General features: G+C 38.3%; 1 protein-coding gene across 8 annotated transcripts in view; it reads right to left on the bottom strand.

Annotated features, from left to right (window-relative positions):
• The window catches only part of ELAVL2 (ELAV like RNA binding protein 2), a 130,795-nt gene that overhangs the window by 69,486 nt on the left and 44,288 nt on the right, over positions 1 to 17,021 (bottom strand). For all 8 annotated transcript variants that reach the window (XM_033858012.2, XM_033858013.2, XM_033858014.2 and 5 more), the window contains exon 2: positions 1,702 to 1,945. In XM_033858012.2, coding sequence (XP_033713903.1) covers positions 1,702 to 1,930 — 229 coding nt within the window. In that variant the 5' untranslated portion in view covers positions 1,931 to 1,945. The remainder of the gene's footprint in view (positions 1 to 1,701; positions 1,946 to 17,021) is intronic.

The raw sequence follows: 17,021 nt of genomic DNA, 5'->3' as shown, positions 1-17,021 counted from the left end.
CCTAATACAAAGGATGTATGATTGGTTTACTGTTTTCATTTACCATAACAAAAAATGTGACCTTTATGCCTAGTTCAAGCAACATTTTTTTAAATAATAAGAATAACTACTAAGCAATCAAACCAGAAACCTCATCATTTATGTCAAAACCTTCAAACCATTTATCACATTTATGTCGAAGAGACTGCAAAATTCACATATAAAAGGATGCTGTTTTGCTAAAAACATAAAATAAAATTCAGTACCAGGACAGACACATGTAATAAAAAGCCTTTGTTCTCTACTTTTCCCAACTTTTCAAAAACTGTTTCTTTAATAAATTTCACGTATAAATTTTACATATGCTGCTCACACTGATTTTGGAAAAAGAAATGGAAAAATCTCATCCATTCAAATATCAATATTCAAAAACAAAAAAGAAATCTTCCTGATAATCATGGTGAACGTCTAAGTAACATAATTAGTTACAATATAATTATGTATGGATTGATGACAACCAGGTTTTACTTAGTTTTTACTTGGTTTACTTGATTTTAATGAATAAATTCTCTCTGTGAACCTCAATCTGTATCTCAAGTAAATACGACTATGAGGCCAAGCCCAGGTGACAGCTCTAAGTCACCCTGGAGACAATAAGCCCTGCTGTCTTGATAAAAGAACAGCTAAAGGTACCGTCTCAGAAAAAGTCAGAATTGGCCTCAGAAATTAGCTAGGCGCCCCTTCCTCTGCCTTCTACCTCATTTTACCAAGGGAAACCTGAAGCTCAAGCCAAGGGTTGACGTGACCAACATCATACGACCAGTCAAAGTTCAGACTCCTCGTCCAACTCCTCAAACTGCCTTTAAGTATCCTTTCCTCATTTCAAATATTTAGCTTAATATTTTGGTTATAAGCCATTTAATACACACCATCACTCAAATTTAACAGTAACATGAAAAAGCTAGAGTCTGTCTACACTTCATTCGTTTTCAGTGTTTAAAAACAACTCCCGCAGGAAGCATTAACCCTTCTCTGCCAAGAACACTCTCCTTAATTAGGTTTTGCCTTATTCTAAAAATTTAGTCAAATCTTACAAAACACTAAGGAGATTTTCCACTACCCAATATTCAAAATATACCATCATTAAAGGCTAAATACTCATCTTTTAATTCTTATCTTTATAAGAGGAGCACTCATACACCACTTTTTCCAGAAGCTAAGATCTTACCAAACTCAAATTGTATCAGTACAAATATTTACGTACTGACAATGTCAATATTACCATTTACTTGGCCATACAAATGGAGGACTATAGAGACTTAAGAAAAAGGACATTTTAAGAGGTTTTTTCCTCTCCTAAAACAATTCTCCTTGTATTTCATTGTTGAAATGCTAAATCATGTAAGCTCAAAGATCTCAAAACTAAAGGTTAACATGATACTTGCTGCTCCAGACACACACACACCTTTAAAGCATTTTTCAAAGATGTTATTGTATAGTTCAGATTATAAAAAAAGTCTACTTATTATATTATTTGATGCTTTAAAAGGAAAACTTAAAACTCTCTAAAACTGTTTCATACTGTTGATGTAACCAGAAACAGAGAGAAAATCTAGATGTGTAAAACTCGAGCACTGAATCATTTACAAGCAGTAAACTTATTTTCCCATACCTTAAAACACAATCCTTTACACGTGAGGAACCTTACATAAAACTGCATACCTGTTATCTTGTCCCTTACAAGCTTACAGGACTCTATCTCACCGATGCTCCCAAAAAGACTCTTTAGTTCCTCCTGTGTCATGTTCTGAGGAAGATAGTTGACTATTAAGTTGGTCTTGCTGTCCTCTGTGTTCCCGGAGTCCACTGGTGACGAGCAGTTGTTGTTTATGGTGGTCGGACCGTTGGCTGTGTTATTGCAAGTTGGCCCATTAGACAGTTGTGTTTCCATGGCAGCAATTACCTGCTAAAAACAGAAGATAAGAAATGTCAGAATTCATATTTCACAAACTATTAGAGATTCCATCGAAGAATTTAAACACTTGTCACTAAACACAAGTCGCTCAGCTGAAATTACAACAAAGCTTCAAAAAGTGCGACACCTATGCAATTCTTACTTCACATTAAGCTATTCGATTTAAGATCACAATTGTACTTTTCACATACATATTCCATACATGCACATAAGCACAATTTAAATCTTTAACATTCTCTAGAACCGCATTCTGGGTCAACTCACATACCCTTACTCACCTGCTATGTGTCCACAGACTTGAGGAAATTTAGTACCAAAGAGCATAGAATTAAACCCTGACTAAAAATACCAGAAAATAAAAGTGCTTAACATGCTGCCAAAAACAAGCCCCCAAAAATGGTCTACCTAACTTTGCAGAGATATTCAGTTAGCCTAAAAGTTCAAATATTCTAAAACTGACACATCCATTAACTTAAAATCAAGAAGCAAGAGTACTTTAAAAAAATATAAATTTGTCAACATGTACTGTTTTGGTTACATATTGAAAATGTTTTTAATTGACAATATCTTATACCTCTATCGTTGGTAAGAAATAAGAAAATAGCAAATGTTATATGTTAGGGCGTCAAAAGGGTTTGTAGGATAACTTGGGGAATAATAAACTGAGTACTTAGTGTACCTTGTAGAATCTAACAAGCCATTCTTGTCAACCTTGGCAGCTAAAGATCACCAACAAGGTAGCTGACCTACAGCGTCAAAATAAAATCCCCAAACAATTCAAAATGGTATTTTGCCTTGACTCTGACTTTAAAGGAAAAATAAAAATAAAAAAATCCCTATCCAGTCCACCAAACAACAATGTAAATATATCAACTTTTGCAAACAGACGAGCCCAAGGAATTTTCATTTGAGCATGTAAGCCTGTTGAAAATGCAAGTGATAAGGTATCTATAAACTCCAGATACAGAATAAATAGCAGAGTTGGGGGAAATGGCCTCAAACTGTTCAGGCTACTCTAAAAATCACTTAGTAAGCAAATTTGGATCTAGTTTCCTAAAAACCAATCCTATGCTCTTTGAGCAACAGAGCTACAAACCACAGCCCCAAATTCTCTAAAACCATCCTCCAATAGCTATCTACTTTGGACAGCCAAGCTTGTAGGGGAATCCAAAAAAATCAAAGCATCACTGAAAGGATTATCCTTCATACTTCATCCATCTCTCAGCTCCACAAAGAAGTACTTCTCAAAATTGACAATTTTGAATAGATGGGATGCTAGTTTTAGGGAAGTTTTAACATATAAAAGGCAAAGAATTTGAGGTAAAATAAAAAAAGCAAAGTAGAGGCAAAGACTGTTACAAGAAAAGAGAAAAAAAGTCTTTTAAAAAGCATATTGCCTAAGAAAAATAAAAGGGCACAACCGTGGATAAGCAATAGGAAGAAATCTCTACTGCCAAGAGATATTTATAAAGGAAGCCAGCATAGGACAGATTGAGACTGGTCAAACTGGACAAGAATCAGTGTTATCAGGATAAAAAACAGGAGACAAAAATCCAGGCTATCTATGAAATATCAAACCACCTATAACCCTTCCATAACTTCATCTCCTTTTCAAAGAAATGGGTTGTTTACTCTGCAAACTGCAAGCTACCTCTCTTGAGCAAGTATTTTCAGAGAATACTTTGGGGGCGGGGGGCGGGGGGGGAAGGAAAATAAAGGAACCTTTGGAAATCTATATTTTAAAAAACCCGAAACAATTCAAGATATGCATTTTATTATAATTAACAAATTTATCTGACACTGAGAAAGGAGGTTTCAGATTTCCTAATAAACCATAACTGTTTCACTTTATAGAATATTAGCCATGGGTCACTCTTTCCACAGCAAAATGCTTGTGGGATTAACCTCTGCCCAGCAGTTAGGAAAACAATGAGCTACAAGATGAGTGGCCAAGGCCAATTAAAACAAATCACTATTCAAACCTTAGGGTATATGTGGAGACTATATGAGACCCAAATAAGAGATTCGGACTAAAGCTCACTGGGATGGCATTTGAAATATATAAGCGTTCATTGACAGAAATTAGCAGGATTTAGCAAGGACAACAAACACTCCTCACTTAATTGCACATTTATTTCCATGTTCAGGTGGCAAGAATGAGCTCCTAAGCCAACATTCAAGTGAACAGCTGCAGTAGGCTGTGTGCGCTGAAAATTACAGCATCTCTCAGCTATAGGACCATCTGCTCAGAATAAAATGATACTAATGTGCTATATTTTACAAATAATGCATATTCCATTGATAGGCTCAACACAACTGTTCACAGAATGCAAACTCTTTCAACAGTTACTGGGCAAATAATTTTCAGCCAGATTTACAATTTCGACATTTTTTTTAAGCATCAGGAATTATAAATAACTTCAAAATTTAGTAACCAAAAAAATACATAGTAAACAGAATGTAAAGAATTACGGTAACTTAGTATTCAGACCATACCAAAACTTTTTTTTTTTTAAAAAAAGCTTGTCACTCTTTTGAGGCTGTACTAAATCCTAAATAAGATAATAAAAAGTTACATACAAAAGCAGGTTCTGATGCTACATGTACCACTAAAATTGCAATGTGCTTTACATCCTAATGATGGCCATACCACAATAGGTTAAATGTAAGAATAATTAGTACGCCAAATGAAAAGTTCAAGTGTTTGGTATGGCCTCAGCACTCCTGCAACATGCTAAAAAAAAGTAGCCTACAGAATTTAAGAAAAATCCCACAGACCCCGGTCCAAGGCTCTGCTGCCCACGAACCACTTCTAAGCAGAGAAGCCACATCACACAGTCTGACTGCCATGTTAGTTTGGAGTTGCCGTCTGCAATATGGACACAAAAAGTACCGTATGTTAGATGAGCAAGATAATGCAACAAATCAGTTTGTACAAAATTTACAGTGATTGTATTGATATTCCCAGCACGTCCATGCAGTGTGGCTTAATTGAATTTGAGGCAATTCCAATCTAATCTTTCCAAATTCATTTTAACATGTAGTTTTCTTGCACAAATTAAGCATTTTTAATTAAGAGCCTGATTTTAAAACAGTATTAACTAGTTACCTTGGCATCTATCCTAAAGAACTACCTTAAACCACATCTTAAAAAAATTTTTTTTAAATAATAAAATGAAGCAAAACGCTGCATGCTGTCCTATCTCTTAAGGATGTGGGAGAAGGGAGGAAATGTGAATGAAATTATATTTAGAGTGAGAAAAGGCAGTCATTAGTGAATGCTTTGCATAAAAGCACTCTTTCCCCAAAATATCAAAAGGGCATTAAGAGAAGCTATATTTGCCCACACTGTCACATTATACTATAAATAAATGATCCTTAATCCTGGGACTTAAAATTAAAAGTGAATCAAAACCCTGTGAGATTTTTCTGCCACTATAGTCAAAGGATCTCTAACAGTTTTGCTGAGAATTGTTCACATATACTAAGAGGCAGTAAACCAGCATCCTTCAATTGAAATAATTGGACCAATAAATAGGATCGTTTGAAGCAATGTTTATATAGGATGTCAGCTTTGTCCCTGAACGAAATCAAGTGAACATTTTTTAATATGTAAATTGTAAACCCAGCACAATTTGAAATGAGTGTTGCTATGAGGCCTCCAATATAGTTAATGGGCCATTTACCACTTATTACAACTTGCCCAAATACTAAACAGAGCCACAATACTGGCACAAAAGCCAAGGTTTACATTTTAGCCATATACGCAGATGCTTTAAATGGTCAACATAATATTCAGAAAAACTCGGTCTATGAAAATAAATGAGTAACAAAGGAGGGCTGAAAATGTCTTTTATGTGCATATTTATGATTATAAAAATTTCATCCTTAGAGTTAAACCTGGCTGTACGTTATTTACTCTTGAGGTAAGTGCGATGAAATTTGTAACATGTGACAACAGATTCCATTTTCCGGCATCTATCTAAAGGGTTTAACATACACTTTACGGGATGCCATGAAAATGTTTTACTCTTCTTCCCTTCTCCCACTGTTACCAGGGAATTCAGTCTGATTCTATGTCCTTTATTTAAAAAAAAAAAAAAAAAAAAAAAAAGAACACACAGTTGAACTGAACCTGTGAAAAAATAAAGTGCTTTCATAGCCATCAAGTATTTTGACAAGAACCTAATTGTGGTTAGACTACATGGGTAGAACAGTTAGGAGGACCACACCTAACAGGTTAAACCAAGCTTAAATTTATGTCCTCCATACCCTCAGGAGTTAATACCTAAACATTCTTCACTACATAAAACCATAGATTCGAATTTAATCGCCTCATCCCTTCCATTCCACAGGAAGCGGACGCTAATGAGCTAATCTATTGACACCCCTCTTTCTGAAAGCCCCAGGGATGCGAACAATCACTTTATTGCACCAACTAGCTAGGAAGGCTGTGTATGGAAAATGATTCTACTGCACTTTTACATTTCAAGCACCCCAGACAGTTTCTCTGCTTGAGGCAGACACATACCTTTATGGGAAGTTATAAATAAGTTGCTCACATGGCCCTTACCTTTATGCTGGCCAACAATTCAGTTACTAAAAATGTAAAGCTACTTCCCCTTCGCTTAAGGACAGGCAATTCTGCTCTACTCAATCTACCACAGACAACCAGGCTGTGCACTATTTATAGATTCTACTGGCTCTGAAACTCTTTGGAAGGAAAATAAAAGGCCATATTCCAGCAACAAAGAACCATTAATTTTAAAGCTTAAAAAAAAATGTCTCAATATATGTTCGCCTCTTAATTTAGACATCAATTGTGTCAACTGAGACTAACTCTTGTTATTCTCCATGAAATAATTTATGAAAAGACACTTGAGCACAGATCAGTCTAGAATATTCTAAACTTTCCCTGGGTTCCGAGAGATAATGATGAGTTGTTAGTTTGGTGGGAGCATGGATTTTGAAGGGAGTGGAGGACAGGCGAGGAAGTGGCCTTTATGTTTTCACTCATAGCTTACTTCCAAATTTCTATAAAGACTTTTAAAATGGAATTTTTTTCCTTTTTTACTTAAATGGCCCTCTATGTACTTTCATATCTTAAGTTTCTTACAATAATGGATTTTAGGAAACCAACGCTACTGCTTGACTGCTTATAGCTGGGACTAACAGTTTCCTGGTCACATGAAGAGAAAAAGAAAAGTCTCTATTTTCCAAACTTCCTAATAAAAAATTCTGAAAACTAAAGTAATCAGCTTCTTTCCTATTTTCAAACCTCCTTCAGACAGCCACCAAACAAGACAGATGGCTAATCAAAAACATACTAAATATAGTCTGAGAATTCTCATTAAGTACACTGTCTGCAAGGGGAAAAAAAGGTTTCCAAGACCTAGAATCCACCTGATTCAGGGATCAGATCTCTGGTTTAAAGTCACAGCAGGACTGCTGAAAGGGTCACTGCACATACCCTGGTGAGGCCTGCCTATCTGCACCAGCCTGTCTGTCCATTGTGACGTATACCATCCTGATCTGGGCCCTCATCTCTTACCTGGACCACCAAATTACAGCCTCCCAAAAGGTCCCTCCATCATCCTAATCCCCACTTTACACTCTTCCCAGGTAGATTTTCCTCAACTCTCAACAGCTCTCTGCTGCCTATCAAATAAAGTACAAACTACTTATATTATTAAGAGTATAAACATCTGAGATCCTCTACAACTGCTTTTACCAGCCCACTTATTCAAGCATCTGAAAATCTGAACTGCTCCTTGTCCTTCATGCAATCACAGTGCACTGAAAACCATACATTCTTCTGGCTTTGCTCATGCAGTTCCAGCTGCCTGGAAGGCCCTCAGTCATACCTATCCCACTTCCATTTCAGGGGTTTGTACAGACTAAGCATTCAAAAACAGATGTAAGGACAAGAGTAGTTCCTTTTTTAAAAAACTGGAGCTTGAAAGGGCAATCACCTTTCTAAATAACATGCAAACTTGGTAGCTTGTTCTTCTATCTCACTTCAAGTACTTCAAACCATCGATAATCAGGAAAGCATATTTTCATTTTTTGGCACACTCCATCAGCCACCCTCACCCACTGAACTCCAAATTCTTGTTCAATGGCACGAAAAAGGAAACTATCTTTTGAGTGATCAGTTGTGGATTGTTATTTCAAGAGCCTATTATGACCATATGCCCACGACAAAAAAGTCGGAAGCCAAGACAAATCCAAAAACATGGTAACCCTCTGTCCAGCAGGGTTATGGAGCTGTGGCATCTGGAATCTGGGTCTAACTTCAAGAAAACAGCAGAAGTACAGGTAAATGTGAAAAAATTAAATTTTAACTCAAAGGTATTTAAAAACATCGTAATTAAGCTGTGGATCTCAAATGGTTTTAATTTGATAGAAACTAGAAAATGTAATAAGCAAACACAAAAGGTAACATCTCTAAAAAGAATCATAGCTAGGGGAAAGGGCAAGCATCTCTCACACTCAAAAGGTCTGGCCTGGATAAAGTGACCTTGGTCTGGATACTTATTTACAGCTAGAGGGTTCTCAATGCCTTGAGCAACACAGAACCGGGGCAGAATCAGTATAGTGCAAAGCCTTCCCTCAGATGACATCAAACCTCTCTAAAGGCCAAGTCACAAGATGAAAGGAAGCAATTTGTCTTAAAGTTTAAGAGCAGAACCCACTAAGATAAAGACAGCAGCCTTGGCCAAAAGGCATCTTCCTTTGAGGAACTCAAGGCAAGTAGCTAAAGCTCTCGAAATACTCAGTGAAGTGAGTAATGAGAGCTCACAAATGAGAGCTGGGTAAGCAGCAGGTGGGGTCATCTGTCTAGCAGACACCATTCCTACAGAATGTTTTATCTTTCCCATTCAAATCACTAAAGTGGCATTTTCAGGATACAATTTGGCTTTACTGAATTAAAACAACAGAAGAGTCAACCAAGCACTCATGGGGCAGACATGTCAGCTCTAAGAATAAGCCATTAGTTTGTTTTCTTTAAGCCTCTTCACTTTGCTTTGTCATTCCTAAAGTAATAAACATTTGTGGCTTTAAACTTCAAGAGAGCTCCTCAATCCTGGAATCCCTGTCAACTCCCCATCCTACCCCCCATACCATTTTAGCTGCCTCACCAGCTCCAAGGATTCCTCAGCCTTGTCAAGCTCAAATTTTTGGCCTTGGGGCTAACAAGGGTCCAAGAGCTGCCAGAGACACTGCACCAAACAGCTGCAGAAGTCACAGGGAGAATGTTCTCTGGCAGTGAATGTTAACATTTCTCTGTCTCTTAGCCCTTTATGGCTCTTACAGGCAAACTGCACAGTCTTTCTGACGCCAGTCTTTCTGAGGTTTTGTAGTTCTAGAGCTGGCAGAATTAAAAGCTTTGCAGTTAGAGAGTAAAGCAAGTGAGTTTAGGGGGTCGGTCCCAAGTCCCTTCCTTCATTCTAGGTCCGTATCTGGCTTCTATGCTGGGCAACAGGAAAACAAAGATCCAGTGAAGAAGACTGGCTTAATCTTCACACTCAGTTCACTCATCCATTCATCCACCAAACATCTGTTCACAACTCCCATGAACTAAGGACTGTCCTAGGTACTTGAGATACAGCAATGAAGAAATACCCTGGAGTGTACATCTGCAATAGGTGTACACATGTATAAAACAGTGCATTAGCTAGAAATAAGTGTGCTTTGGAATAAAAGAAAATGTAGAGCAGAGTAAGAGTGCTGAAAATGTGGAGATGGAGGATGGATACTTTCCAGTATTAAACAGCAGATCTCACTGAGAAGGTGAGCTTTCGGCCAAGATTTAAAGGACAGTTAAGCCAGCCCTTGTGGTAGGCAGAATAACGGCTCACCTTAGATGCCCACATCCTAAACTCTGAAATCTTTGAACATGTTACGTTACATGACAAGGGAATTAAGATACAGATGGAATTAAGGTTGCTCATCAGATGACCTTGAGATGGGAAGATTATCCTGGATTATCCAGGTGGGCTCAGTGTAATCAGAAGAGTCCACATGAATGGAAGAGGGAGGCTGGAGAGTCAGTGTCAGAGTGGTACAACCTGAAAAAGACTCAACCCACAGTCACCACCTTTGAAGATGGAAGGGAGCCATCAACCAAAGAATGTGGGCAGCCTCCAGAAGCTGAAAAAGGCAAGGAAACAGATTCTCCCCTAGCATCTCCAGATGGAATGCAGCCCTGCCAATACCTTGATGACAGCCCAGGAGACCCACATCAGGGGACTCTGCCCTTCAGAACTGTAAGATAATAAATCTGTGTTTTTTTAAGCACCAAGTGTTCATGGTTATTTGTTACAGATTTAAAAGTAAATAAATACATCCCCATAGGGATATCTAGAAGAGAAGCACTCCAGGCAGAGACCAGCTAGGGTGAAGCTAGGAGGAGGCCAGAGGGAGATGAGTCTAAGAGGTATAAGGCCAGACCACATAGGATCTTGGAGGTGCAGGGGAGGAAAAAGTTTTCTTCAACACCCTTAGGGTTCTGGCTGGGTCTGCAAATTAAACTACAAAGACAAACTAACAGGAGAAAAGCATACAAATTTTATCGAATTTGTGCATGTATATGGGAATCTTCACAAGAGAATGAAGATCCAAAGAAGCGATCTGAGCAGAAAGTTTATATACCTTTTAGATAAATAAACAATAAAGTTGTGAAGGATTGACAAGACAAAGGGGTTTGGGCTGGGGGTCGTAAGTGATAAGGATTAAACTAAAAAGATATGGGTTAGTTTAATAAGGTTTGCTCATATACAGATTTCCAGGTCCCAAATCCCTGTACGGGTGATAGGAATGTTTTCCTTCCTCCTGGTACAGGGAGGGTACCTTCCACATGGGAATTTTATTACCTGTTTCAGGGAAGAAGAGAGAGAGAGACGGTCAGAATAACCTTTCTGCTTCTGGAGTTTTCTCAAACTTCTTCAGCTTAAGATAGTCAATACGCCAAGGTACCGTACTTTGGGGTAGTGTGTCCTAAACCCCATCAGAGGTCACCATAAAAAGAAAGGAAACCACAGAAAGGTTTTGAGCAAAAACAGTAGCACGTGGCTATTGTGAAAATAAACTGGATATGGTTGTGTGGAAGAACTAAGCAACTGTGGAAACAAGATCAATCAAGAAATAATTGCAGTAACCAAGATGTAGAATGACAGTGACCCCGATCAGGGTGAGAAGTGGACTTAGGCAGGAGGAAACATATTACTTACTATAGTACTTACTATAATTACATCAGTAAACTATTTAAATTCATTATCAAGAAACTGGTTTAGATTCTAACTGTTCACATTCAAACAAACCAACTCATTTATTACTTTCTGGGCACTAGGAATACATGACGATTAAGAAAGGGATTAAACTTCTATAGAAAGTTATGTCTTATTTTGGGGGTGGGGGGGATCTCCTTAAGAAAACCCAATATATGAAAATCTGGGTTTATAATATTAAATCAAGAGTTATCCACTTTATCTATGGATTCTTTAAAGAATTAAGCAAGTGATTCATTTAATAGAAAATGCAAAATTTTTAAAAACTCAGAATAACTTAAAAGATGAAACTACTTACTAAGAGTATAGCATGTCAGAAATTGGCTTTGTAACCTACGACAGCCCCTTAAAGCTGTCAGAATTCAAAATAAAAAGAAATCTCAAAGTTCACCCCAATAGGTGAAAGACAAAGTAGATGAAGATAACGAGAATAAGTTACATTTTTGTGAAGTGTAATTAAACTTTAAAATCCATATTCTTCAACACGGTCATTTACACACCTCCACCATAGTCAAGGTTAAGCCAGGGGTTAACTCAATCTTGGTTATAGGCTAGAATACACTACCATCTAGTGATGAATCATTCCAACCTCAGTGGGCATTATTAATTTCCATGCCATTATTTGTCTGTAGAACCTAAAATAGGTTATGAGCATAATAAGAATAAAATCAACTACTCCCACAGTTTTGTAGCAGAGTTCTTGTTTGGTATAGGCAGATAAATTTGAATTGCTAAATTAAGACAGTTAAAATAGTAATCAACATAGAAATTGGATTAACTTCACATTCTTCTACAAAAGTCACAGCTAACAGGAACCCCCTCAGGGTAGTACAAATTGTGAAAGGCTGATTGGAAATCCTCAAATTAATCCCACTAGTTGAGTGTTTTCATTAGGTAGGTTAAAAACATAGCTCCTCTGTAGGATACAGACAGTAGAATACTGCCATATTTGAGCTCCAAAACAGCAAGTATGCCTAGTCTTAAAGGGAGTATAAAAGACAAGGAAGGTTTATGGTCACGAATATTGTTGTTTTTTTTTAACTCAGAAGTATTATAAAGGGCCACAATACTCCATCTGGCCACTAAGGTTATTTTACTCTTAACTGTCATCACACAGAAAACTAAAAACTATAGTTAGTGTTTAACCCCAAGTAGCTTATACCAAAATAAAGTGAACAAAATAAAATGTCAACAGAAGAAGGCATATTTCCTTAATAATGCTGAGGGGCTACAAATATTTCTACTGAACTTCAAAGAAACTGAAATTAAGAGACGCTACCCTAGGACATATAAAATAGTAGTTCATTAATGCATTGTGGAGCATAGAACAAGGGGCTCTCCCCCATCCACGGAAGGACTGTGAGAGTGTAAACCTTGATCAACACAGAGGGCCAGCTCCTTTCCTCTCTGAAATGTAGAACATTTCACTGGTATTCACCTATGAAATGTATTTTTCTTTTCAGTTGATGTTTAAAGTCCTGAGACTCCCAAGAGATAACTGCGTTTGATTTAGAAACATGACTACGAATTATTTAGTACAGAAAGTTGGAGCATCTTAAAAAACATGATTCACACTAAGAAAGATACTTTATTTCCTTTGGTCCATCTCTTCCCCTCCTCCCCAAAAGATGGCTTTCTTTAAAAGCTACATGGCAGCTAGAAAAAACAAGCTACATACATCTGTGACTTCTTATGGTAATTAAGCTTATGGTTATTAACTACATTTCAAGAGGGGGCAAGGATTGGCAATCAAAGTGTTATTTTAACTTCTAGTGATTCCAATTGGGGGAGGGGGCCTAAAGGAGAGAATCACAAGGAAATTTCTGGTTAATCTGCTGCCTAGAAATGTGTGTAAGAGTTAATGTTTATATATACACTACTAGGTACAAAACAGATAACTAATGAGAACCTACTGCATAGCACAGGGAATTCTACTCAATGATCTAAATGACCTAATGATTTAGTGACCTAAATCATGGGAAGGAAATCTAAAAAGTGTATATATGTATACGTATATATGTGTATATATGGGAAGGAAATCATGGGAAGGAAATCTAAAAAGTGTATATATGTATACGTATAGCTGATTCACTTTCCTGTATAGCAGAAACTAACACAACATTGTAAAGCAACTATACTCCAATAAAAATTAATTAAAAAAAAAGAAAGGGCTTCCCTGGTGGCGCAGTGGTTGAGAGTCCACCTGCCGATGCAGGGGACATGGGTTCATGCCCCGGTCCGGGAAGATCCCACATGCCGTGGAGCGGCTAGGCCCGTGAGCCATGGCCGCTGAGCCTGCGCGTCCGGAGCCTGTGCTCCGCAACGGGAGAGGCCACAACAGTGAGAGGCCCGCGTACCGCAAAAAAAAAAAAGAAAAAGATTCTCAGCGTATGGATTCACCCCTTTCCAGGGATCAGCATTCTAAAGTGTTGGGAAGTGTGCATTTTAAGACACAGAAAACAAGACTCTTTAAGTTCTTTTCACATGGCCATGGTGCATACTTGTGTTACCCTCACAAAATAAATGAATCTATCTCGAGTGATGCTTTTCATTACCCAAAAAAAAAAAAGAAAAACTAAGAAAAAAATAAGAGTTAATGTTTAAAAAGAAAAAGAAAATTAATGCGATACACTACAGATGAGGGTAAGGTCTTTCTTAGCCTCAGACCTTGCCTGCTTATATCCATAGTGGGCATACACACCCAATCCCAGATCTTGGATACCTCTCTAACAGGAAAAAAGGAGTTAAGGTGCTTGGGTTCCCTGTCAATGACTGTCACTTCAACTTCTGTCAGACTTCCCACTTTGCAAATTACCTTCTTATCACTAAGGTAAAGCATATTTTAAATAAACAGTTAAGGATCTTTAAAAGTGCATTGAGGCAAGTTCCCCCATTGTATAAATGAACAATGAAGCAAGGGTGTGAGCATATATATGTATACAGAACCTATTTGTGTATGTACATGCATAGTTCCAAAAGTTGAAGAGAAGCAATCTCCATCACCCATAGGTTGAAGTTGGGAAAGGGGGCACGTGTAACCACAGGCTATATTTTAACAAAGAAAAAACCCCACACATCTAGCCTTTGAATTATTTCCACTCTGGTAAGAGGGAGAGGAGGTAAAGGGGCCTGTTCTCTATAAAAGCTTCAATTATATGCATATAATTTAGACAGATATGTCAAAGCACTTTACAAATTCTGAAGTGCTATTATCATTATTGCTGGGCAAAGGAAGATGCACCTTAAAGTGTTGGCATAGAGAACTTGCTCATTTGTCTTTTAGGTTAAGGCATAGTTGTTTTGTTTTGTTTCCATGTCTCAATGGGCAACAGGGTGCAGAGCTGTGTTGGGAGCTTCTTAACTTGAAAAGGGAACACCGGACAGAAAGTGAAGTATGCAGACTGCCCAATCATGACTGTCAACTCCTGTGTAGGGCCCCTGAAGCACATGCTATGTTAAACTACATTTAGCACATGGTCACAAATGGTGACTAACGAGGATTAGAATTTTTACTTAAAATGCTGCAATTTTCGACCCCTGACCTCCAAATACTATATTTAAGTACAAAGGATGCCAATAGCCTAAATGTTCCACATTGGAATTACAGCCTTGTCTATTTTAATTTACCTTACTTTAAAGAGTAAAACCCCGCACCCAACGCACAGCAGAGTACACATGCCTTCCATCCTCCCCAATTCAATCTTCTCATCATCAGCTGCTCAGCCTCTTGGAATTTTAGTATTTAAGATTAGAAACTGCTACCTCACTGTTCCTTTTGCTAAGAACTCCAAGGATGACATAAGCATCTTCTATTTAAATTCAGATTTATTATTTACAATACAAGGCAGAAAAAGAACGCAGAAGTCTCATCCATGATTGTATGCTAGATCGATAATCTGCACACTAAGATGTTCTGCATAGTGTCACAGTTGCTACAATTCACAAATCAGGGCAATGATCCATATACATCCACACACAACTGTATGGCCTCCTACCATCTTTCTCCTATCATGATTTTCAAAATGACCTGAATTTACACATTTTCTAAGACTGCACTAATGTTGGTTTTAAGATCATGTTTAATTAAAATAAAAATACAAAAGGCATCCTCCTGAACTCTCCGAAGGATCTGGGTATCTTTTGCTACAGGAAAGATGATCTGACTGCCTCTTGTAGTAGAATTTAATGAATCCTATGACTGAAAGAGAGTAGGGAAAAGTGAGGAAGGAAAAGTAGCATTCCTTGATTCCTTATTCTGGGCAAGGCCTGAAGCTTCATATTTTACAGACAAAATCCCATTTAATCACCTTGTGCACGATGAGCTATATACATTAGTTTCCATTTACAAATAAGGATTTCAAAACTATACAGCTATTAAGTAGAGAAACTGGGATTTGTAACCAGCGCTGAGACTCCATCTGAAGCCTCCTACCTGATCTCTGCTTCCAGGTTTGTCCCTTCTCCAATCCATCCTCCATTCCACTGCTACAGTGATCTACCTAAAAACAGTCAGCATCCCAGGACCATTTCTCTTTTTCAGGCCTTCACTGACCCCACATTGCATACAGAGTAACATCTCAGCCTGCAGTGAGGCATCATCGGACTTGACCTGGTTCCCACCTCCCCCTCCACGGGCATGCCCACCGCTCCATGCCCACCCCTCCACGTTGCACACATGAGGCTCGAACAATCTCCCAGCGGTTCTTCCCACACACAGGCTGCTTCCCACTGTTACTCACGGTCTTTTCTCCACCCGCAAGAGCCTCACTACCTTTCTTCTCCTGGTAATGGAAACATCCTCAGCACATGAAAAGGAGGCACAACGCCTCCAGGAAGGCTTCTGTGAACCACTCAGTTGAGCCAGACACTCCTCCTCTGTGCTCCTATTAGCCTACACTCACCTTTGTCTCTTCAGCAATAAATGTGCACAGAGATCCATAAAAGAAAGAGCATCAATGCTGTGAAGTGCAATTCAAGGTGACAAGTAAAAAAAAAAAATCCCATTTATTTATGGAATTTTTCACGTGGTTTTATATTCCCTGCCATGCAGGAAACCTTCTATTGCAACTCTACATACCTGGAGGAGCCAAAGTCACCGCAGGTTGATAATGAAGGGGAAGGAAGGCAGACGTATAGTATGCTGTCATTCCCCACCACTAACATATGCACACATCCCTTTCCAGACACACCTTTCCAGATACACCTACTAATTCTTATATTTTGAGCTCAAGCGTTAAGCTGAATCAGCTTTAAAAAAAAAAAAAAAAAATCCTAGCTACAAGCCTTTGTTTAAAACAACACAAGCCTCAGGAAGGAAGAGAGGAGAATATAGGAGTGGTCCATTGTCATCACATCACAGTTTAAAAAAGCAAACTTCACCACCAATGTGAAAAACCAAGACCACTTGGGGAGTTAACACCTCTCTTCCAGCACAGCCAAGGTCTCAGGAAGCTGCGAGTACAGAAGAAACCACCCAGGAGAGAGAAGCAACATCTCTGATTCACTGGATATGACAGGCATACTGTGCAAGATGCTAAGAAAACAAGGGTATACAAAACAGACTCATATTCCACCTCTCAGGGAGCTTCTCTGGAACACACCTGCACCCAGAGAAGTCAAAGGCTCCCAAAAAAGTCTTTAAGAACACAAAGCCAGGAATAATAATCCCTCTGGACAACCTATGCTAAATATTGAGCTGTCGAAGAAAAAGATAAAAGGGCAAAGTCACTGCTGCCATGGAAACTACCACTGCTAACTTAAACATCTGAGCCTGAACA

Source organism: Tursiops truncatus, chromosome 6 (assembly GCF_011762595.2).
Source record: "Tursiops truncatus isolate mTurTru1 chromosome 6, mTurTru1.mat.Y, whole genome shotgun sequence".
In the NCBI taxonomy this organism is placed as follows: domain Eukaryota; kingdom Metazoa; phylum Chordata; class Mammalia; order Artiodactyla; family Delphinidae; genus Tursiops; species Tursiops truncatus.
This window is presented reverse-complemented; position numbering and strand designations above follow the sequence as displayed.